This window comes from Mastacembelus armatus, chromosome 4, assembly GCF_900324485.2.
Source record: "Mastacembelus armatus chromosome 4, fMasArm1.2, whole genome shotgun sequence".
Taxonomy (NCBI): domain Eukaryota; kingdom Metazoa; phylum Chordata; class Actinopteri; order Synbranchiformes; family Mastacembelidae; genus Mastacembelus; species Mastacembelus armatus.
In genome coordinates this window covers 7,528,937-7,554,099 of record NC_046636.1, presented here as the reverse complement: position 1 = coordinate 7,554,099, position 25,163 = coordinate 7,528,937, and the positions used below count along the sequence as shown (strand labels likewise).

At 41.0% G+C, this 25,163-nt stretch overlaps 2 protein-coding genes across 3 annotated transcripts in view; one reads left to right on the top strand and one right to left on the bottom strand.

Annotated features, from left to right (window-relative positions):
* The first annotated feature begins 6,431 nt into the window (after positions 1-6,431).
* On the top strand, positions 6,432-18,637 carry crb1 (crumbs cell polarity complex component 1). Its single transcript, XM_026323570.2, has 9 exons — positions 6,432-6,477; positions 7,185-8,150; positions 9,126-9,676; positions 9,820-9,985; positions 10,609-11,566; positions 12,241-12,285; positions 12,918-13,040; positions 13,249-13,375; positions 17,275-18,637. Exons 1-9 carry the CDS (start codon positions 6,432-6,434, stop codon positions 17,491-17,493), a joined length of 3,201 nt encoding a protein of 1,066 aa, XP_026179355.1. The 3' UTR covers positions 17,494-18,637.
* A 704-nt stretch (positions 18,638-19,341) lies between these two features.
* The window catches only part of dennd1b (DENN/MADD domain containing 1B), a 99,934-nt gene continuing 94,112 nt past the window's right edge, over positions 19,342-25,163 (bottom strand). For both annotated transcript variants that reach the window (XM_026323163.1, XM_026323164.1), the window contains 2 exons: positions 24,577-24,799; positions 19,342-23,947 (listed from right to left, as the gene is read on the bottom strand). In XM_026323163.1, coding sequence (XP_026178948.1) covers positions 23,132-23,947; positions 24,577-24,799 — 1,039 coding nt within the window. In that variant the 3' untranslated portion in view covers positions 19,342-23,131. The remainder of the gene's footprint in view (positions 23,948-24,576; positions 24,800-25,163) is intronic.

The window sequence follows — 25,163 nt, the reverse complement described above, 5'->3', positions numbered from 1 at the left end:
CTGGTCGCGCTGCCATGGTAACGCGTGTCACTCACAGTGGCACACTGAACTTTAGGTTTTCCCTCGGGACGACTTCATCTGATTTTGTTACCATTTAAAATGTATTCTCAGACTCTAGATTATTTTTTTTATCGATATTCCTCTTTAAATATTCCTTAACTTTTGTCTTTTAATACATATAAAGGTATTGTTTTAGTTTTGCTGTAACGTTAGAGCAATTAAAACTGGATTAACATGGTTTTTGACATCAGATTAAGATCGAGTCAATCTGTTGTCAACCACGCGGATCCTTGCTCTATCACATTACAGTGTACAGATTTTTAATAAAGTCGAAGCTGAGTGGAAATTATTATATTATATTTGGGCTCATCTCAAACCTGTCGCTGCTTATAGTGGCCTTAATTATAGCTTCTGCAGTAAGGATGCTGTAACTCCCGCCCCATGTCAGCCCGTTGAACGCCATGCTGTAGTCTGCTCTTTGAGTCATGTGTGATCGAGGCTCTTGATGGTGCTCCAGCAAGAGGAGAGAAATGTGCATCAAGTGGATCTGGAGTTGACAGCAGATGAGGCGCCTCAGGCAGAAGCAGAAGCAGAAGCAGAAGCAGAGAGATCCGTGAGGGACGATACTTCAGCACAATGAGCCGGATGATTTTCTGGCACGATTATGGATTTAATTTGTTATCATAAATTTGAATTATTTGCCTGCACAATCCTCATCTCATCACTGTTTGTGATAGATGGTAAGTGAATGTTTGTTTGTTTGTTTTTTTTTTATTTCTTGCATGCATTTTGCTTTAAATTCCTGCTGCAGCAGCGACATAAACATTATTTACATATATTTTTATGAATTTACGTTATAATAAAACGCCGGGTCATTTGTAGGCTATATGCCTGTATAGCACCAGCCTCTCTGGACTTTTTTTTTTTTTTTGCGCTTGTCCAGCTCCCAACCAGAAGTCAGTGTTGCATCCCATCATATCCCTTTTGTAGCATGGTTTCCCTCAAGTTATAAAAAAACAAAAGTAACCCAACGTGTTTGTTTTATTAATACTTTCAAGCATCGTTTTCTTTAACTTTAAAAGTAGTTAAAACAGAGGACAATGTAATAACAGCTTCAGTGTGTTTAAACCGAGCGTGGTAATCGGCTTGCATTTTAACCAGTTCATGGTTGGAATTTCAATTACAAGGAGGTGACATCATTGCCAATGATCACTACACACTGGACTGAAAAGCTAAAGATGACTAAAAGAGATCTAACAACAGGGGGCCATGTAGCGACTCATAAGGGTGGGGGGCATTTGGGGGTGGATAAGTGATGGGACAAAGGGCAGATGCACTATATGCCTCCGTAGTTCGATAACACCCCCCCCAGTAACATGTCTTGTTATCACTGCTGAAACAAACAGTCATACAGACACTAGCAACATACATCAGTCCAGAAGAGATGTCAGGTGCCCCACATGTGCCATTCAAGGACCCCCAGATAGGACCAAACAAAGACCCTTAGGAGTAATTTACATATGAAAAAAGGCTTAGCCTACATGCTGTGGGAGGGGATGTGTGGTTGGCTGGAGATGTGTCTCAAATAGGCAACAGGCCTGGCTCTGAATTCTCTGAACTCAGCCTCAGGGGGGGAAATACTGAAAGACCAGTGGATTCAGTAAAAAGCAAATTTTACAACAGACACCACCTGTCATGGTTTCCTAAAAAATACATGGATAGTTAAGACAGTTTCTTTTTTAAAAGGTATATTTACTTCTAAAGGTATAATTAAATCCTACGAGTCTGTCTCTGTGTGTTTGTAGACATAATATATAGACTATACATCGCTGTGCCATATGCCTCTAATATGGTCTAAACTTAATGGCTGATCCTCACTCAATGAGTGCTAATTTAGGCATATGGCCGGAGCATCACTGCTGATGATCTCCATCACACTCGTGGGGCACTCAGCCCGTACCTCAGTCACGCTGAGCCCAAGTCTAGACGTGTATAAGCTGCTCCTGGAGAACTCTGCTAGCTGTCTGTGACGCTGATTGACCTCCACAAATGACAGAAGATTGGTGGCCAAGTTGGTGAAGACAGAGCAGCAAGTGTAATTGTGCTCTTCTGTGTCTTTATAGCCTGCACTCAGCCTGATTGGGCACTTGAGGGATGATTACTGTGCATGATTATTGGAATATCTCTGTTAATATCAGTGTGGTTACATTTGTGGCTCCCAGTTTCATAATGATGTCAAATCCTTCTTGCACCCATCATGCAAAACATGCTAAAATGCTTTTAAGTATTGCTATATCCATCTAATGTCCATATACTGCTTTTAGAAAGGGCAGAGTGAAGAAAAGAGGATTTCTTCTTCATACGGTTGAGGTTCTCAAGAAGTTTGGTTTTTGGGTCACGGAGAAAGTATTTAACTCTTTCCTGACTAACATGTTAGTACATCTTATAAAGAATTATGTGCAACCACACACTGGTCAAAACCAAACAACTTTATTTTTACTTCTAATTTATGAAATAAACCAAGCTCCATTCTGGAGAAATGAGACGAGCAGAGACAAAGTTAATATGCAAAAAAAGTGTTTTTTTTTTTGTTTTTTTTTTAATGAAAGAAAATTCAGGGTACGTTTCAGAGGAGGGCATTTAGCAAAACTACACTGAATATGTAGTTGATGATGTCAGACTGCAACTGATGCTAACATGGTGTGATGTTAACATGGTCAGTTCTCTGTCTAATATTTATTAACATTTAAACAAAAATAAGCCTAAGACTCCTGAGAAAAGTTACTTTTCGTTGTTGTTACTGAGAAGGATGAAGTGCTGATCCTCTTATTAGTATGTTTAGCATCTATTGAACTGAGACATAAACCCAAACATAATGCAGTGTGGTGTTATTGACCCGCTGATTAAAACCCATCATAAAATGTTGAGGGAGTAAATGCCTTAAATTACTGACTTTGGTCGGATGCAGTCACCATGGAAATAGGATGATACCGAAACCAAACAGTGAAATTGGTTACCATGGCAGCCAGCCATGATGCCTTGAGAGGCCCTTAAATTTAAAGTCCTTTGGCAGCCAGACAGAGCCTTTTTAATCAAAGCTAAATAGAGATAAAAGAGTTTCCTTCCAGACGTGATCAAACTTGCAGCTACAGTACAGAAGTAAATGGAAGTCACTGAAGAAATTATTTGGACTGCATTCTATTTGTAATTAGATTAAATAACACTTTATTGATCCCCTGGCAGGGAAATGGTCACAAAGCTCTTTAAGCAGTTTCACCTACTGATGAAGACTAAGCACCTTTACCACATATTAAAAATAAAAAATAGAGTACATTTGGTTACTCATACTCTTTTCAAATTATATTTTGTTCTGTTCTAATACTAAGACAGTCAGTATGAAAAAAAGAATATTGCAAAGGAGGAAGGAAAATACTGGAAAAAACTCACCCCGACCAGTCGAGGCAGATGGCCGCCCAAACTGAACTCGGTTCTGCTGACAGTTTCTTCTGTTAAAGGGAGATTTTCTTCTTCACTGTCACCAAGTGCTTGCTCAGAAGGGATTCTGTTGGGATTCTATGTAAAATGCATTTAGATGATTTTTATTGTGATTTGGTGCTATACAAATAAAACAGAATTGAATTGGTTTTGTTTATTTGTGCAGTTTTAATTATTAAAAAATAATGATCTTTGATATTAATATTTTGAAATGTGATCTGTTCATAGGTGCATCTCGTGACTGGGTACCTCCCAGTGTGGACCTCTGCTCTCCAAACCCATGCCAGAACAGGGCAATATGCAGAAGCCGTAAGGACAGCTACTCGTGCTTCTGTGTGCCGGGTTTCCAGGGCTCTCACTGTCAGATAGATGTGAACGAGTGTGTTTCAGAGCCCTGCATGAACGGGGGCACCTGTGTGGACAAAGTGGGCAGGTTTTCCTGTCTGTGTTCTCCTGGGTTTACTGGTGAGTACACGGTTCCACAAGAGCAGCATAGGAATGACATGGCTTTTAAAAAGTTGCATGGGGTTGAACATGGTTGCTCAAAATTTTCAGTCGAACGAAATATCTATGTCATTTTTGTGACCTTTGTCCAAACTTTACATGTCAGTTTGTCCCTGAACACAACTTCACCTCACTATATATATACTGAAAAAACTGCTTTGCAGTGTAATCTCTCACTTCTTTCCTGAGCAACTTAGTAATGTTTTAAATGAAGAACGAAAACTATGGAAATAAATGAAGAAATCATGAATTAATATGAATATGACACTGTAGCATTATGACTGACAAAAGTGACAAAGGGATTCCTATCACTTATTTAAATATTTATATACATCTAATTTTGCTGAACTTAGGCAGTGAACATATAACACATATTTCGATGTGCGTTAAACTTTAAATCCCATAATTTTCCCATTTTTGAATGAAGACAATAACTGGATATTTTACAATAAGAGTGGGGGATTCAGTGACGAATCCACTGTATATATCTTACTGTTTTGTCTGCTTTACAGTGACAAACATCTGCGGATGCTTGTAGTGGGATAAAAGAGCAGCACATGATCACAGGCAGTCCACATGAAAGCTCTATTCATTTTTGCCCTCTGGCCTCAGTCTGTGTAGTGTACTCACCTGGCCTCTGACATCTGTACTGCTTTGATGTTCACAGGGGCCACTTGTGAGGTCCAGATTGATGAGTGTCAATCACAACCGTGTCTGAGTGGCGGCAGTTGCCATGACTACACCGGTGGGTTCACTTGCACCTGCCTGCCTGGTTTCCAAGGACACCTGTGCGAAATCAACACTGATGAGTGCCAAGAACAGCCATGCCAAAATGGGGGTCTGTGTATAGATGGGGCGAATGAGTAAGTAGCCCTAAGCTCCAGTCACAGATAACAAATATCTCCTGCCAACTTTACCTCGAACAATTACATATAACACAGATTAATACATTTGAATTTTACATCTAGGAACACAAATTGAGGAAATGCCATAAATTCCTGCATTCATGTGATTTCCAAATCACAAACATCTACTTGTTTGATCGTCTCAGATACAGCTGTGACTGCTCTCACACAGCCTTCACTGGTAGACACTGTGAGACACCGCTATCACCGTGCCACTCTAATCCATGCTTCAACAGCGCCATCTGTAGAGAAGACCAGGGTAACTACACCTGCGAGTGCTGGCCAGGTGAATGAAACATTTTGTTGCTGAATTAAGTATATTTCTAAGGGGTTTTTGAAAGGTCAAGTTAAAAAAAAAGCTGTAAACAGAATAAGGCAATGCTGCCAAACTGAAATGCAACAATGGTCAGAGACAGAAATAAACTCAAAGCAAAGGTGGAAATATCCTACATCAAATCATAATAAAGCATGTAGAGGCATGAAGCTGAATACAAGTTTGTACACTCATTTTATAATGTTCACACTGAGTGTTTATAGATGTCTGTCCACATGTGAATGTATCCAAAACACTAAGCAGACATCTCTAAGTATCTACGATGATAGAAATATAGACTCATGTCCAGGCAGAGATGTGTTTTTTCAGGATGTTTTTCAATCATATCACTTCATCTAAATAATGTTATATAATCTTATACATTATTGTCTGCTTGCTCCATTTCAGGGTTTGAGGGGCATCACTGTGAGATAGATATCAATGAGTGTATCAGCAGCCCCTGCATGCGTGGGGGCCACTGCATTCAGAAGTCATGGCAAACCTTATATGGCAGTGAACCACTGCTGCCTAAAGACTATGACTACCAATATGCTGCAGGCTACATCTGCAGCTGTCCTCCAGGAACCACAGGTAATTTATTCTGATTCTGAACCAAAATGAACTATGTGTTACACAGTTCTCTGATATTTTATAATCATAACATGCAGTAGAGGTAGTAGCTTTAATTTGCATCTCATTGTAATGTTATTTTCATTTTATCCCTGTGATGGATGTCACTTAAAAATGAACTAAATGAACACTTAGGCCTATAAAATATGGTCTGTGAATAACAGAATAGATATATAATATAGTAACATTCGCAGTATGTTGTTGGTGCACTGGTGTTAAGAAAACTGCAAGGTTGGATGTTACATGTTGCTCTTCAGTTGCTGAAGCAGAAAATTCTAGCTTTTGTGCTTACCCAAGACTTGATCTACCAGAGTAGTTGGACTGAGCTGTTGCCTGCTGAGAGTTGTGTTCTAAAAATTGTCTCTCTGCCAGTTGCAGTGGCACTGACTCAGTAAGGTGACCAAATAGCATTAGTTTAATCCCCAGGATCTGGCTTTGCCGGTCTCCTGACTGGAGCTATTCTGCCCTACGCGGTGGTAGAGAAGTACACAAGGAGCAGCCCTCCACTGCGATGGCCTGTACACACAAACTAATATGGTGCAGCTAGTCAAGTTTGGGGCTGTTGTGGGGGAAAAAGTGACAGCATGATGTGGACACCATGGATGTGGGGAATTTTGCTGCTTGGGACAGGTAACATCAAAAAAATGATTTGTAAGAATAGATATTTAGTATAGATTTTACATAATAAGTGCTGATTTTATTTTCAGTGTTTTCCATCTATTGATATAAAGTGGATAAATAACGTAAGAGTTGACCAAAGTGCATTTGAAGCAGCAGTCACCTGTTATTACAGCCTTTTCCCTACAGTGTTCTGTAGAAGTTGTAGTTGTTGCTTCATACGACAAAATCCCTGCTGCGTGCACTGGTGTTAGATTTGAAATCAATAATTTGTCTTCAAATGCTTATACCACTCACACCATAACCACACCTGCAAACATTTCTTGAAGCGAACGCAAACAACCATCAGACAATGTTAGGGGAATCCTTCATGGACAAGTAAAGTCCCTACTGTGGAATGAAAACTATTTACAAGGCGCTATAGAAAATAACAGGAAGAAACAGGAACCCTGATACACGTAAGCAAAGGTGTTGGAAAAAAACTGAGCATGTATGCAGTGTTTTTTTCTGCAGTAGCAATCATTATGTAACTCGCCTATGTAACAGCCCAGCACGGGTGTATGAATGTGACTTGTTATTCACAGCAGGCAAATCTTTTTGCTTAGTAGACTACTGACGACCAAGGAATAATGACACTAATTAACTGTTTTTAATTTCTTAGACAACCGTCACATAATTTAGAAGAACTATGTGTGAATTTATTATTCTTGTGCCAACAGGTTCCCTCTGCCAGGAGGTGATAACCCAGTGTGACACCAACCCCTGCCAGAATCAGGGCAGGTGTGAGAGCCATGTTGGGGGCTATATGTGCCACTGCCCCAAACAGAGTCATGATGGAATTCTCTATGGAGGTTTAAACTGTGATGTGAGGCTGGTGGGCTGTGAGGGACATGAATGCCAGAACCAAGGCTCCTGCTCTCCTTTCTTGTTGGATGAGACTCACGGCTACACCTGCTCCTGCGAGCCTGGGTATACTGGTCCCCTCTGCGAGACCCCCACCACATTCTCCTTTGAACGCAGAGGCTACATGCTGCTCCAGAATCCCCTGGTGGATGATGATTTCTCTTGCAACATTACCCTCAGCTTCAAGACTGTTCTGCCCAGAACGGTGTTGTTCCAGAGAAACACCAGGGGGCTGCTGCTAAACCTGGAGCTGGAGGCAGGGCAACTTTGTCTCACGCTGAGGAAGGAGGCCTTGGCTGGGGCTGATGCTGAGACCCTTAGTTTGGTTTTGGAGATTGCACATAATGTCACAGATGGAGAGTGGCATACTGTAGAGGCTGTGCTCGAAAACTGGGTGCTCAGCTTGAAACTGTTGGATGACAGTGGGACATGTGGGAGCCAGTCGTGCCACAGGGTGGCCCCAGTCCAAGGCACACTGGCCATGCTGGTTTTGTCTCCTCAGAACACTTTTATTGGAGGAATGCTTCAGGACTCAAACGGTCCCAGTGAGAACACTCCACTTCCAGCATTCATCGGTTGCATGCGGGATGTGTTTGTGGACAGGCAGCTCATTGTCCCTGAGGAATGGCTGAGAGACTCTGCCGTTAATGTGTCCCCCGGTTGCAGCCACAGGGACCGCTGCCTGGACATGCCTTGCCAAAACAGAGGACAGTGTGTCAACCTGTGGCAGAGCTACCAGTGCTGGTGTCCAAGGCCTTATGAGGGGCAGGACTGTGAGGAGGGTATGTTTACAGCTCTGAAATAAAGACTTGAACAGGTGGAGAACTGCAAATTTCAAAAAGCAGCAAAACAGTGGAAAAGCTAGGAGAATATGTTGTTAGTTTTAGTCATTTTTCAACTTTAGCTTTCAACTTTTTTTGAAAAAAAAAAAACATTGCAAGACTCATATTTAAGCTTTACGATGATCAGATTAAGATAAATTACGTATATCTCACCAAATTTCTTAAATAGTTAAATAACATTCTCCTCAGTTGCTGATGAGAAGCTGAGGGAGCAGAGTTGAGGCCAATCAAAAGCCACAGTAAAGGACAGAGGCAGAGATCCTCTTATCTGACGCACTGGATTAAGGAAGGATTCTATTTTGGAAATACAGAGAACATGCAAGAACATTGTACACAAATCAGTAGGCTGTGAACTCTGATCAATACATTAGAGACTCCTGAATAGAATGAAAATATTTTAGTAAATTATTTTCCCCAGGAAATATGAAATAGTTCAGGTTTTCCACCAAAGCTATCTATAGCCTCATTGTCTCTGAGGGCATAGCTGCATACACTTTCGCTCCCCAGAGCACATGTATATTTCTAACCACAAACACAAAGATAGAAATCCAGACTTTTGTGTGCTGTAGTTGTTCTGTGACCTGTCATTTTCTGGCCGACCTCTCTGCTTGTGTGTTCTTTGCTGCCCTTGTGAGGTCACCGAACTGCAGCTGGAAATGCTGACAGAGACGACAGAAAAGCTTATGAGGGCTGGTGGCTGCTTAAATTTTCCATTCTTCTAAGGACCTCAAAAAAATGCTTAAATGCTTCTTCTCTTATCAGAAGTCTGCAGAAAAAACCCAAGGGCAAACCCAAATCTATCATAATACTCTGTTTTCTATAAAAAAAAATAAATAAATGAACCTCATAACACCCTGACAACCTTCCAGTAAACCTGATGAAACATTTTGTTTTTTCATCCTTCTGTTTTTGCAGAACATGTGACTGCACGCTTTGGGAATGAGGACTCTCAAAGTTATGCTGCATTTACTGTCACCGATGACCTGGGGCGCAACCTCTCCATCTCCCTCTTCCTGCGCACACGGAGGCACAACGGACTCATTCTGGCACTTGCCAACAACAGCAGCCGGTACCTGCACGTGTGGCTGGAGGATGGGAAAGTCACAGTTCAACTCAGTAACTTCGACGGCCTGACGGCGGAGACTGCGATTGATGACGGGGAAGTCCACTTTGTGAGTGTAGAGATGGCGGAGGACCAGATGACGTTGTATGTATCAGGTCAGAAACAGGTTGACGTGGAGATCAGTCAAGTCCACGTCCAAGCTGGAGATGCTGTGTTTGTGGGAGGTCTGATGGAGAGGAGTCAATCGTCAGTGTTTGGTGGATATTTTAAAGGCTGCATCCAGGATCTGAGAATCAATGACAATAGGCTACAATTCTTTGGACTGGACACCTCAGTGAGATCTTATCCTGTGGAGCTGATGGAAAATGTGACCGCTGGGTGCTCAGGGGACGATACCTGCAGTGTGAGTAAAATGCCTGTTTAAAAAGGGTCTTTAACCTTAACCTCGCTACTGACAGTGTCTTTCTACACTGAAAAATAGTATTAATTCTATGAAAGCATTTATATCTGTCACAGCTCACATCTATATTTATTTTTCATCATTAGAGAAACCCTTGTCTCAATGGGGGGATGTGCTACTCCATGTGGGATGACTTCACCTGCAGCTGCCCCCCCAACACAGCAGGGCGGCACTGTGAAGAGGTCAGGTGGTGTGAGCTGTTACCTTGCCCCACAGACTCAGAGTGTAGGATGTTAAACCAGGGATATGAATGTAAGTAAACTCTAAGGTTTATTGGTGAACTCCAGTAAAACATGTGCAGCTACTTTGCAAAGGCTCTACCTGATCCTGTGTTAAATATTTGCCATTTGACCAGGCCTGCACTTCAGAAATTAATATATTTGCTCTAATATTTTTACAGGTAAGGCTGAAAGCACAGAAATAGAAGTCAAACCTCAAGCTAATTATTTTAACTTCACAAATCTGGTTATGAAAAATAATTTGTGATTGTTAGATATTCAGTTATAATTTTGTGGAACTGGTCATTATTGACTTTCCTGTTGAATTAGCCACAATGCAACTGCGTGATATAAGACACTTAATTATACACTGGCCTCAGTCTGGGCACACAGTATACAGTATGTGCTCAGGTCTGATGCCAGCTTAGTGCTTTTTGGGGATTAGTGATGATTTTCTGTGTTTCCCATCTGTCCTGTAAGCCATGCCATGTTCCTGCTCCTTGCATGTTTTTTCTTATGAATAAATAATGTATTGTAGTTGCAGACAGTCTCAAAAAGTAGCTGCCAACTTTTTTTTCAGTTTCAGTGGTGTGATAAATGAAATACAGAAATGCATAAACAAATGTACATGGCAGATATTTTCTCCTAATCTCATAGGTTACTCCAATGCAACATTCCTGAATGACAGCACTGTGTTGTCCTACCGGGGAAATGGACACATTACCCGTAATCTAACTAACCTGTCCCTAAACCTGCGCACACGGAAACGTAATGCAGCTATCCTACATGCACAGAAGGGCTCTGCATTCTTCACACTGTCTGTCCAGGATGGTTTCCTTTTCATGGAGCTTGGGAGCACGACTTTAGATGACAGTGAGGAGGAGGTGGAGGAGGAGGAGGAGAGAGAGGAGGCAGGGTCTACAGTCAGCCTTAGCAGTCAGAAGAGTGTCAGTGATGGTGAGTGGCACAGTATCCACTTGTTCATGGCTACACCGTGGGCACAAATGTCTCATTGGACTTTAGTGCTGGATGAAGAAATAGAGGACGCCAGCACTTCCAGGAGTCAAGGAGGCAACCTGGACTTCCTCAGGCAGGGGGTGGACATCTTCCTGGGTGGCCTAGCACCTGATGCCAGCTGGGCCCTAGCTGGGTGTCTGGGCACTGTGGAGCTGGGCGGCATAGCCCTGCCTTATTTCAGCTCCTCTGATGTGAATCTACCACGTCTGCAGGTGGAGCAGTTCATCCAGACATCACCGCATCCACCACTCATCAGCTGCTTTGGGGAGCCCGTATGTGAGCCCAACCCTTGTCTGAATGGAGGGGAGTGCCAGGACCTCTTCAACACCTACAACTGCAGCTGTGTCGAGGGCTGGTTCGGGAGACGCTGTGACTTCTCCACCAATTCCTGCGCTTCCAATCCCTGTGTGCACGGCAACTGCAGTGTGAGCGGACTGACCTATGAGTGCACCTGTGAGTTTGGCTACACAGGTGTGGACTGTGAGGAGGAGGTGGATGTGTGTGAAAACCACCTGTGTGCCCATGGAGGCACCTGTCTGCATGGGCCGGACAGATACTCCTGCCTCTGCCCTGAGAACTACACTGGACCCCTTTGCAAGTAAGTTCGTGCATTATCCGGATTAAAAAGACCAGGATAATAGAATAGATAAAATGGCCTAAAATAGTCACTTTGATGACTACTAGAAAAAATACTAGTAACAGAAAAGGAAACAATCCTAATAAGTAGCTTGTTCCTCAAAGATGACTGAAGAATAAAGACACGTATGACTTAGTAAATATAAAATACACAAATAATTGCATCCAGAAATTGCACAGAAAAGGGCCACAAACAAAATCCTTCACTGCATGTTTCTCCACATCTCTGCCTCTGTTCAGCATTTCAACCATTCCTGCAGTGAGCATCTCAGAAGCTGCATTTCTATTTCTATTCTAGTGTCAGCCAGAAAAGGCCTTATTCTGCTGTGGTATTTTACTACACAGGGTTTCTTTTCCCTGTCATCTAGCGTTTGCCTTGGAGAACCAGCAGGGGAACGCCTCCAACCATTTATCCTGTAAACACACAACTTCTTGCATTTTGCATCTTTTGCACAAGGAAAACCTTTGCAAGTGTCTCTATAAGCAAACCACCAGACAAGCCGCACATCTCCCTTTACTGGGAACATCTACGCTGTAAAGTTTTCATCAAAATGACTTCTTTTTGTTTGTCTCTGTCTTGTTTTTCTCTCTCTCTACCCCCCCTCTCTCTCCGCCTTTCTTTCTGTTCCTCTCCAGTGAACGCATTGAAGAAGTACCGTGGTACATCGTTGTCAGAAAGGTGTAAGTTGTTGTTTTGTTTTTTTTTCTTTCTATCTCTCAGGTGTTCCTGGGTGTTTCTTTCCTGTTAGATACGTGCCTCTCAAATGTCATGTATGATGTCTCTAGTTTTTCTGTTCAGCAGAATGCTACAAAATGCCAAGCAAAGCTAATATTAATCCTCCCTCTGACACGGTTTGCTCTAAAAAGAGACACCCACTGTTTCAAATGAGTGACAGCTGTAGTTCAAAATGATTCCTTCGCATCTAAATTAAAACCCCACCTACCAAAACTGTACACTTTCTGAAATGGGAAAAGCATTTTGTAACCGCTGAGAGATGAATTTCAAGTTGCCAAGATATTTTATAGGAACAGAGCTGCAGTGCTTGAGGCAAATACAAGCTTATAAAGGCCTGAGAGAAATGGTTGTTTGTTTGTTTTTTTTTTCATTCTTGCACATACGATTTGACATCCTGCTTGTCAAGTTCCTGCCAGAGGTCTTTAATCTTATTATCCTGGTCGCCTCCTAAGCCTCTTTGGTGACAGAGCAGGCCGAAAATTACAGCTTCTACCCGGCTGCTTCTTCTGTTCGGAGCAGTTGTAAAGATGTCAAACATATATATTTCCCCTCTTACATGTCTGACTGGACAAACCAGAATGCCCAAGCTGCCTGTTTCTGTTTGCGGTGATGACACCAGGAACTACACCTGCTTCAATGGAGGCAACTGCACCGACCGAGAGCTTTCCTGTGACTGTCCACCAGGCTTCACTGGACACCGGTAGGAAAGAAGAAGGCACATAGTAATTTAGTATCACAGGAAATAATATATGTAAATAACTCAAAGAACACTGACAAGTAACAAGTTAATATCCTTACACTTCTAACTAAGATTTAATACTTTAATACTTATGTATGTACAGTGAGGTGGGTAGTACTTAAGGGACCACATTCCTCACATAAGTGTCCCTGCAATTTATTCTCTATAGGTGTGAACGAGAGATCGATGAGTGCAAGTCCAACCCCTGCCTGAATGGAGGCTACTGCCGCAACCTCATCAACAAGTTCGTCTGCGTGTGTGACATGAGCTACGCTGGAGACATGTGCCAGACGGACGTAAGCGATATTTACTTTTATGTGGCAGTACTGCTGTGGCAGAACCTCTTCCAGCTGCTCTCCTACCTCATTCTCAGGCTGGACGATGAGCCAGAGATCGATTGGGGAGGAAACGACTAAGAGTGTGTGTGTGTGTGTGTGTGTGTGTATGTGTGTAAGATATTTGAAGGTTTGTTAGTGAATTTGCACAGGAAAAGCCCAGCATTTTTCCCATTCAAAGCACAGGTGATTACTTACCCACAGAGGTGTTTCTGTGCCTTAAAATGATATTTTGGTAATCAGAACCACATTATTCAACATAGTTACTTATTTATTTATTTAAGCACTTGTACTAAAGATCATTTTCCTCAGTCATTTCAATTAATTAGCTGATTATTCTGATGATTATTCATATAAACTCTAAATGTAAAAAAGTTGTCAAAAAAACGCCCAACAGAAGTTGTGCGGCTTGAAGTAACATGTTCAAACTGATGATTTGTTCTGAATAGTCCAAAACTCCTAAAAAATTCAAATTAAAAAGACATTTTTAATCGAATTGAATCAGCTAACGTTCAACATTTAAATCACTTAAAAGATGAGTCTATGCATAAACCTGTTTATTTTATGTCAGTGCACTAATTGATTAATAAATAATCTTATTGTGGTTTAAAAACAAGCATCATTTCAGTTGAGATCACAATAAATAATTCAGTTAAGCACTTTTTGATGATGTGAAGAACATTATTAAATATGTGGTTGGTTATAATGGTTTTCACTTTTGTACAATACAGTCAGTCTTGTGTGAACTGTGTTTTGGGAGCACTGCAGAGTGAATATGTGAACTATGAACAATAGTGTTGTAGTTATGAAGGCACCTGCAGGAGCTAGAAGATGACAAGATGTCACGCTTTGTTCTTGATGTGTGTTCGGAGCACTGCGGTGACTGTGGTTACTGACTGTCTGACTGACTGGCTGACTGGCTGCTGTGCGTTGTGGTGTTAAAAAAAAAAAAAAAAAAAAAAAAAAAAAAAAAAAAGTTGTTTCCTTCGTCGCTAAACCTTCCTTTGTGAGGTGCAGATATTTTAAGCCTAAATTTACTGCAGCTCCGCTTTAACGGTACCTGTCATGATTTATCTTCCAGCTGTGGTCAACGTCTCATAACGCTCTGACTCATTGCACTTGTCTGTTCTTCATGATAGATTGTGTGTTTTTTGTCTGTCTTGTTGTTTTGTTTTGCTGACATTTTGCTGTATGATCCATGTATGATACGTGTGACTTCTGTCTTTGTCTTTCCCCTGTCGTATTCTGTCCTCTTGTCTCATGTCATGTCTAAATCCATTCTTTGTCTCTTCTTGTCAAATAAAACAAAAAAAGAATCTTACCATCATCCTTGATTTGTTGTCTGTTCTATTTATCTCTTTCAACTAGTTTTCTCTTCAGTAACCAGGCATTTATTTCATTTCTTCTATCTTCAACTCGCTCATTTTCTAACACTTTGTGTCAGCGTATTAAGGGTGTGTGTGTTTATGTGTAAAGTGGACACGCTGAAGTCAGGTGGCTACTGTGGCACCAGACACAGACACTAAATTCCTCTTAACAAGTCATGTTCTGTGAGTGCGATGCTATATATCCTAGAATGGCACAAGCTCACAGATGCACACACACACATGCAGAGTGATGGCAGGGTGCTACAGTATTTGGACACCTCTATGCATATACTCATGAAGGGCTGATGCTATTTTTCACTGTTTGGGATGTACGATTTGGGAAAGTGTCCTTTCTGTTTAGTGACATTGTCACTGTGGTTAAAAGGAGAGAGTCACAGCTTTTCAAGACTGCTTTGACAATAGGCAAGAGTCCAGAGGAACATGGAAACAGGTTGTGCTTTGCTGCATTCATAAAATAAATCCCACTTTCAGCCCAGTCTCACTAATGCGTTTGCCGTGAATGGGATCAAAACCTCACAGCCGGATTCCAAAATCTTGTGGTAGGCCTCCACAGAAAGGAGGAGGATGTTACAGATACATTTCAATGCAATTGTTTTGGACTTACTTTTGAGTTCTGTATGTAATGTGATGCACTCCTGTTCACTACACCTGCCACCTCTCTTCCATCTCATGCTCTTCATGTCTGTGCGTGTGTGTGTGTGTGTGTGTGTGTGTGTCCTTTGCAGGCACAGCTAGCCCTAATGGTAAGAAAAGAGGGGGAGGAAATGGGAAGCAGTTTTTCAGTGTCGGCACTGATGTAGCCATCCTTTGAGAGCGAGGGGAAGCAGAGAGGGAGAAATGTGCTTTGCCAGCAAAAAAAGCAGCATCTGGAGCTGAAGTGCAGTTTCAGCAGAGAGCTGGTGGCATTCACAGAAGTTTGGTCTGATTCACAGAAATGTATGAGGGCAGCTTATCTGGCAGGCACGCAGACACACATGCACACGCACACGCACACATGCGCATATACACAGAGCAGGTTGATAATGCTGACAGCAGGGAAGCATAGCTGCCGTCGCTCTGTGTGCAGCTCCTCAGCAGAAGCTTCAGGGTGGCCTTGCTGTGTACCTTAGAGACTGGTTAGTTAGACATCTGCGTGTCTGTGTGTGTGGCGCTCGGTGACTGATGGCGGGTCCTGGCTGCAGGCTGCTCTGGCTCGCTGGTGTCACAATTGCTGTGACAGCCAACTGTGCTGCAGTGACAGGTAAGCACTTTCCAGGAGTCAACAAAGAAACCTGTAGCAAGGGAAAGAAAGTGTAATGTCTACAGAGTCGAGCACGAGTGCATAAGTTATTTTTTGCCTCAGGACATGGATGGTTGTAGTTTTATTAGAATTATGTTTCCATGTTGATTGCTGAATGTAAAGTTTGCTGACGTCTTAGATTTTTTTTTTTTTTTTCAGAGCCTTGTATAACCTGGCAAGCTCAGTAAGAAGCTTTAGTTGTGAAGATGGTGTCAGCCAGAATTTTAAGTGTTGTGGAGTGATATTAGAGCTGTTGTGCTGTTGCTAACCTTGTAGCAGCCTCTCAGAATGTCACAAGTATCACACCAACTACAAATGTAAGTGCACCTGCTGCTCCGTCTTCTGCTGCTAGTTAATGAAAGTTAATCACTCACCTGCTGCACTGGAAGCTTTGATTCACCTTGATTCACCGGGCTTGACTGGCGAGGTCAGAAATCTGTGTTTGCGTGGAGAAACTGTGTTTGTAGTCGACCGTGAAGCTGTTTATGTGCTTTCAGTGGGTGAAGATCAAAGGGGCCACAGAGCAGCAAGTTAAAAATGAATCTTAGCAGGTTTCACAAGTCATTAAAACACCTTCAGACACTTCACGTAAAACAGCTTTTCTTCCTGCTTGAAATGATCATATGTGTGTGTGTGTGTGTGTGTGGGGAGGTGGGGGGGGGGGTGGGGGGTATTTTTGCTCTGTGAGTGTTTTTTTCTGGTGGTGTGTGTGTGCGCTGATGGGATCATCAGCCAGAGCCTTGCCTGTATATGTGTGTGTGTGTTTGTGATCCTCCACAGATCAAGCCTGCTCCACACAGCTCACGGGTGGCTGCTGTGCTGGCACCATGTCTAGTTGGCTTGGCGATAGCGGTGATACCGGGGCTGGCGCTGGTTGTAGCCAAAATGCGAGAAAGGCGGCAGACGGAGGGAGGTTTCAGTCTGCGGCAGCTCGAGGCTCCTGGTGGTCACAACCCACCTGCTGAGCTGGAAAACACATCCATCAGCACTTTGGCAGCACGAGTGGAGCGCCTGGTGTAGTGTCAGCAGTCAGAAGTGTGTGTGAGTGTGTGTTACTGAGGCAAAAAGTGTGTGAGAGAAGTAGAAATAAACAATATGTCTAAACAATCAAACACACTGATCAAAGATCAGATAAAAGAAAAACAGAAAGTTGCTTGAAATTTCTCATAAGCATTTATTTCTCTCACCTGCAGCTGACCTCTGAGGGGCTGACCTCTGACCTCTTACTGTCCATCAGTCTGGTGTCTGTTGTCCTGCTGCTGGTTCTTATCCTGACCTCTGTCGGCCTGGTTGTGGCGCTAAACCGCCGTGCCACCCACGGCACCTACAGTCCCAGTCGGCAGGAGAAGGAGGGATCACGGGTGGAGATGTGGAGCATCACTCAGCCACCACCTATGGAGAGACTGATATAAGATGGAGGCCAAGACTCTGTTTACAGGCAGGGGTGATATTGTAGTTATCATAGTAACTTAGGAGCTGCTATCAGAAATACTACTGATACTAGATACTGGCTCAAACTGGACTGAATATCTGGATCCTGCATGTACTGTAAATGTGGTCTTTGTCTTGCAGTACCCACCCCCCTAATTCTAAAATCTACAGCTGTCTTCCCTCATTTGCACATGCACATACTGGAAGACTATGATATATTGTGACAGTGTTTTTCTGTAACGGTGTTGCCCAGTGCTTCATCCATCTTCCTGCAGTGGTTTGCACCTGGCTGCACCATTCAGCAGCACATCCATTTAAACGCAAAGATTTGAGTTCGGAATGTGTCGAATCCGTCACAATCTTCATGTCACTGATCCATAGTTTTACAATTGATGGGCCAGTGAGTACCATCTCATAATCTTACACACACACACACACACACACACACACACACACACACACACACACACACACACACACACACACACACACACAAAGCAATATAACCTCACCTGGAAAGAGAAGAAATGAGTCAAATTCATGTATTAATTAACAAAAGAATTCTTTGTGTGCTTCTTTGTGTTGATGCCAGTATAGATTTATTTTTCAGTAAATATTTCTTTTTGCACTTTTTGTAGCTCCTTGCTAATAATGTCCAAGTTTTCAGGATTAGTCGAGAATACTTCCTTAGTTTTCTTCTAGGCTAAGGTGCAATTATGAGTGTATATACTGTAATGATTATTTTGTTTGTTGTTTGAATTTTATTTGGTGCCTTGATTGTTGGCAACTGTCTGGAAATTCTGCCGATTGATTAAAGTGAAATATTTGTTTTAATGTCTAGAAAATATTATATGCACTCTATTTAGAAGCAGTGTGCTGCTACCATAAGACCATAAAGATTTACATTTTACTTCGATGCACGCTCTGTCAATAAACCCTGCCCCTGTTCACAGTTCACATAAAACAAGATATAGATTCATTATATTTTGCACCGACAAACCAACCAGTACTCCTGGACTGGAATATTTCTGGCCGCAGCTTTTCTCTCCAGTTTGTGGTGATTTGATTTAAAAATAGGGCCAAGAGAATAATAAAGCCAATGATACACAGTACCTCAGACTTTTGGGGACCTTGGACATTGGGGGCCCCGGGGCAGTTTTCCACTTTGCCTGGTTGGTTATCCAGTTTTGGCTGTGCGAGCTGTAAACACAAAACAAACCACACTGACTATTTTGCCAATAAAATACAAAGTATTGTAAACTTTTTTTTTTTGTATAATGTGATTCTATTTATGTTGATAGACCAAAAAAAAAAAAAAAAAAAAAAGAGTCCAGGGATGCATAAGCATGAAACAGTATAATTTATTTTCAATTCACAGTGCATACATTGTGTACAGTTGTACCAAGTTACTCATCAATAACACGCTAGATTGACCTCAGTTGTTTATGACAGTTCTTTTCTCTGCAATGAGAACATGCAAGTGTGCACAGAAGCAGAAAATCAGGAAACTGCATATTTAAAAGTTGATCATTACAATACCCAAACAAGAAACTATGGAAAAAAAAACAAAAAACTGTTTACTGGAATATTCAGTGTATTTGTTGATAGGCTGAAAATATTATCTGTGTGATTCAGGGGAAGTGAAATTTTGGTTTGTAAACTTGAACCTGTTTTTAAAGCTGCTACATGAAACGCCATTCAATCCAAATCTGCAATTTGAGGACAATTATAGTAACTGTACATTTAGCGATAACTTTACTCTTTATTGTAAGTTGTAAGTATTTGGTATACAGTAGTTATCACAGGCCGAACGTAAATCCTCTTCATCGTTGTACAACATTAGTGTAAATGGGGTGAGCTTTTTTTTTTTTTTTTAATCACCCTCAACAGCAGCTGACTGCTCAAGTATTTCTCCCCACAATCCTCTACAGTTCCATTTACAATAGCCCCTGATCAAAGAAGTAGACTGTTTTTTTTTTCCTTCTACATAAAAACAAGGCAAGTGACATTTATTTCCACAATGCCCACTGCAAGGCAGAATGAGTGTATCTCACAAAACCCAGTATTATTTCCATCATTCTCCATTTGATGGAAGTGGTAAATACTGAAATAATATTTAGTACCAAGTAAAACAAATCAAAGCAAAATCATAGTATACAACATTAACAGGTACATACATGCAGATACAGTGTGCATTGTACCACATACAAGCAACGGTTATCTTGACTAAAAGGAGTCAAATGCTTTCGAACGTGAATGACCATATAGAACATTTAGTTAATCTATTTCTTTTTTCCAAAAATAAAACCTAAAACATTCCAATTTTAGGTGTCATTTTTTGCAACATACAACACCAATTATATATTATCCATGTAAAATATACTCAAGCCAGCAAAAATACAAGTCTGTTCAGTTGAAAATAATTTTTTAGCAATATGAAATCAACTAGAGAAACTCCTCTAAGAAACGCTTTTAGAACGAGTGAACTCAGAATGAGTGTTCAGGGTGCTCAAACAAAGAAAAAGGAAAAAGAAAAGAAAAAAAGAGAAAGAGCAGAAATTGTACAAATTGTGTGACCTAATAGTACAATAAAAGAAAGTACCTAATTTACAGAAAGACAAACAACCCAAAGAAATTCTGAGATCTTCTCTTAAATACAGACGGGATGATTCCCACAGACTATTGCAGCAAAGAAAATATTTAACTTTAACTTCAGCTGGACTGATGTTGAAACAAAAAAAAAGAAAAAAGAAAAAAAGATAAACCTCTACAAAATAATAGTAAATGTCAGTACCCAAGTTCAAATCAGGTCAGTTACTTATGTCCAAATAGGGTTTTTATGTCGATTATATGATATAAATACCAAACAGTTCCTTACTGTAGTTTAAGGTGGTCTGAAAACATTGCATAGTCCTTCTTTACACAATAATGTACTTTCCCTGTCATTATACTGCGTGACACTGTATAAGGCACACCACACACACTGTCATTAACACCCACAGACACACCTCAGCTCACACACGGTTAAACACACAGATTTATTTATTTAGGGACACGTGGCTTACACCCACAACAAACCACAAATTGTCATATTGTCATTCATTTTAAGCAGAACTGGGTTTTCAAATAGGACAGAAACTGACCTTTTTGATCATTTTAAACATTTGCATAGTTTTTTTTTTTTTTTTTTTTTTTTTAAGTGTTTGCAATGAATAAGGCCAATACTGAGATTGTTCTGGAGTCTGCTTTTTTTTTCCTTTATGGAATTACTAGGGGCTGCTTTCTGGGCTTTTAGAAGCAAGCCAAAGACTTTATGAGCAAATTGTTAACGCAGAGCAGCACTCAAAAAGTGGAGAAATAGCTGCTATTAAAGTGCCACACCAACTGGCGTCTGGCATAAATCATAAGAACAACGAACCATAAATGTAATGATCCCAACACAAGCACATGAAAAAGCTTTCTACTTTTTTCTGGGTTTGTGGCGACGCAGAGAATGATGGGAACCCACAATCTCTGGACGTGGTGTTTCTCTCCACAGGAGAGTCTGTTATAGAGATACTTTAGACTCTGAACACATTACGTACATCCATGTAGCTACTCTCTGAGGAGAAATGTATTGCTTCATTACAGTACAATCATCAACCACTGCTTCGACTTACAGTGCGTAACTCTTAACCTAGAAGGACAGAGATTACATTTCCTCATGCCAGACAGACAGAAGTAAAGAAACAGACAGAAAGATAAAAACTGACTTATGTTATTAACAAATCCCATGAAAACACAAAAACAAATCTAAAGGCTACTACAAAATGTCATCTTAAAAAAAAAAAGAATACAAATGCAATATGTACTCGTGTTTGTGTAACCGATGCTACAAAAACAGTACTATAAAGAGTATTTGTGACCCACTTAAAGTCTGCGTCATCAGTAGGAACACATGGACTTGGGGCCTAGTGCTGCAGACAGGTTAGAGAAGTCTGACAGCAGTCACACCATTGCTAGTCTTCATGGAATTTGTTGATAATAAATGTATAGCATCGCCAGTGTTATCCTTTGAAGTTTGCCTTTTCCACATCAACTCCAAACCGTCACAGACTCTGAAACAACAGGCCACAACTTTTAAAGGTCGAAAGTGAAATTTAGATGTGCTGAAAGTAGTTAAAAATAAATATGTTATGGAGATTCATTGCGGTGATGGGAAAAGAGAAAGGAGATGGAGCATGGACTCTGTTTTATTTCCTACATCATTCATTTTAACTTTTGACTGTACTTGCATCACTTCAGAGTTGCAGAAATATCCTGAGGAACATAGTCTCATTATCTCATTATCTAGATTGCAATTAAAAACAGCAGCTTAAAGCACATCTCATATATTAACTATTCTATCCAAAGAAACACAGTTCTGTTTAAGTACTATTAACTATTGCATTTATTATCCTATATTATTCTGATTACAAAGTACCTGTTATGGTATCTATACATTAAGACACCAAAGTATCAAAAAGAAAATCACATGACCATTTAAGGCATGATGATAAAATCGTTATAGTACACAGTGTAAAGTTAGTTTCAAAGGCCAGAGTGGACTTTGTGTCTGAAAAATCTTGCCTCACTTGTTGATCAAATTTTTTTAGTACCTGGTAGAAAAACTACCAAACTATTATTCCTTAAACTACAAGGACAAATCTAGCTTGATCATGTGTAATGTTTGGAACAGTGTGAGTAAAATACTAACACAGCAATATTATATTTGATAATCCTGACAAACTACTCATTCTTTTTTAAATCCCTTAAAGGAATGTGAAAATTCCTCCATCACCAAATGGCTATTTCTTTTTTGTTTTTTTCGTCAACATTTTATTTGTGGGTCTCTTGTTGTGAATTGCATTCTGAGTAAGACAGAAAATATCACACGTGTACGTTTCACCCAGAAGTGTAAAACACCACAGACATACTACAATGAGCTGTAAACACATTGCAAAAAAAATCTCCTCATGTTTCTTTTGTTTATAATTGAGTTTAAAGAGTATTTTCTTAAAACAAGTGAAAATCTGCATAAACTGGGACAGTGTCAAATTCTCAATATTATGTCCTCAGTTTGTGCTCTCTCAGTTCACAAGATTTTCCACTTGGTTTAAGAAATCAAAACTTTAAGAATCCATAAACTGTTGGCTGAAAGCACTGTTGGATATGAAAAATCTACCACTGCTGTGATGTTTTTAACTTTTTTTCCCCCAAATCAAACAATTTTTAATTAATTTTAGAGCAAATCATTTTGCAAATTGTTCTTTATAGTTGGATTAGCAGTCTTCTATCGCATACACGTTAAAATGGCAGATTTCTTTTCACCTGAAATGAAGATTTAATCATTCAAACACAGAGACAAGCTCGTACAGTATATGGAGAATTCTGCAGAGCATTAATTCACCTCCTTCTCTTTCCTGAAGTACACATTGTGGCTCTCTGTGTTTGTTGTTTGATATCAAATATGTCTGTAACTTTTCCTGATGTTAAATGCTAAAAACAATCATGTTCTCTGAGACTGTGGCTAGCTGTATTCACACCTACAGTGAAAAGATATCAGTAGAGCTTTTTATGGACACTGAGTCTCTGACATCTTTAAGACTCATCTGTGGCTTTGCCCTGGACTTGGTGGTGACTGTTGTTGCAGTGAACCTGTGAGAGCTGCAGGCTGGTGTGAAGGACAGAGCTGTGCCAACACATGGATTCAATCTCTTCAAGGAGGCCTTGATCCTGCACCACAGCCGCCCCTGAAGCTTTACCTTGACCCAGACACAGGCTGAGATCCAAAAGCCCCTCCTTGGACACCTCTTTCTCCCAAGGGATCAGCAAAGACTTTCTGTTCTTCATTGGGTTCCCCTCAACCTCCTGCTGGCCCTTGCTGCCCTGCCTCTGGAGGGCCTTTTCCTGGTATTGCCTCACCATCTCCTTGGACAGCACCTTTCTCCTCAGGACACTGGTGGAGGAGGTCTGGTTCTGTGACTGGGGAGAGTCGGTGCTGCCTTGGGGGTCTGAGGTGGTCCGAGACCGGGCCTCAGGTACAGGAGAATTGTTAGAGTGAAAATCAGGTGCTAGAGAACTGTCGGAGTGATGGAGGGAGGGAAATGGTGGAATGGCTGTAAGTCTATGGTACAGTATGGATGAGGTCAACACATTAGGATGTGAAAGGGACTTGGAGGCATCAGATTCCTTGTCTGGGGGTGCAGGGGTGATGATTGATATCAGTGGAGTCGCCGAAAGTTTCTTTGCCACCTTCAGGCTGCTCTTGTTGGGTTGTCTGCGTGGGGACGGCGGAAGGTGTTTTCCATGGACCGCGCTGTCATCCTGACCCAGGTTCCAGCCCCCTTGGTCCTCTTCTCCACCACAACCACTCTCATCTGCAGGTTTACACTCACTGGAAGGTATCAGCTTGGTCTGCAAAAGAAGACAAAAGAGAAACAGTCAGTTCAATCAAGAGATCTGGGAGTCAACCAATGACATCTTCTTAATGTTTCAACACCAGGATTCTTCTAGTGTGTTCTAGGACTGCTCTAGTGTGACACATGCACAGATGCTGTATCTCACTAAAAGTCAATACATCTTTAGGCCTCAGATCTTATGACAAAAATACAATATCAGACTGTACATTTGTTCTTGATTATATTGGTTTTGTACCGATTAGCATTATAGCAGTTGAACTTTGATCCCTAGGAAGGTTGTGATTAAGAGATAAAAATGTGGCCCTGCAACTGCAACATAATGGATCTAGAAGTAGAAATGCTGTACACAAAAGCACTCTGAACTCTGCACTCTGAAGAGGGATTAGTTCATTTGAAGGGATTAATTACAATTGAAAAACTACTTTTAAATAAGAAATCAGTAACAATGCAGATTTTGTGACTGTCAAGATCTAGTTTGTGATCTGTACCCATCTATCCTATAGTGGATCCATATATATCATCACATAACTGGGCACAGCTAACTACTTCTTCCAAACATTTTTTTTCTATAAATAATGATCAGTTTCTCCTGAAATCTACTGCCGGTTTTTCCTTTGTGCGTACTGGATTACTGTAGTCCAGGTCATCCATGGACCTGAAGAAATCCAGGCTCTTGGCAGCACTGAGTTTTCCTTGGTCTATTGCCGTGGTGTTCAGAGAGTCCAGGATTTCCTCCAGCAGGTTCATCTGGCCTGATTGCGAGGAGTCGATGTCGAGCTCCAGTGAGTACGAATCGTCGCTGTCCTCAATGTAGGAAGGAACATCCCCGCTGTCCTCTGAGGAGATCCTGTGTTTAGAGGGAGAGTTAAACTAGGTATTGTTTTTTTTTTTTTTTTTTTTTAAATCAAGAAATGTGTTTTTAAAAGAACATCAGATGCTAATCCCAGATGGAAGCTTTCAAACATAATGTGCATGTCATGTACAGCATAGTTTATATTTTTGACAATATCAGCAAAAACAACTCAACAATTACACTGTGATAACTAGAACCTTTTATAAAAGCCTGACATTTCTGTGACTTCATGCTTTTACCAAACAGTTCCACTTGGGGGCAGTATTACCCTGAGTTAAAAAGATGACATCTCCTTGGAAATGCACTTTTCAACAGTCTACCAACATTAACTTAATAAAATTAATCAGCCAGCCTGCAA

Coding starts and splice junctions, on each gene's coding strand:
- crb1 (XM_026323570.2), top strand. CDS start 6,432: ATGATGTGGACACCATGGATGTGGGGAATTTTGCTGCTTGGGACAG. Junction 6,478..7,184: donor AATTTTGCTGCTTGGGACAG/GTAACATCAAAA, acceptor TTGTGCCAACAG/GTTCCCTCTGCCAGGAGGTG. Junction 8,151..9,125: donor GGGGCAGGACTGTGAGGAGG/GTATGTTTACAG, acceptor CTGTTTTTGCAG/AACATGTGACTGCACGCTTT.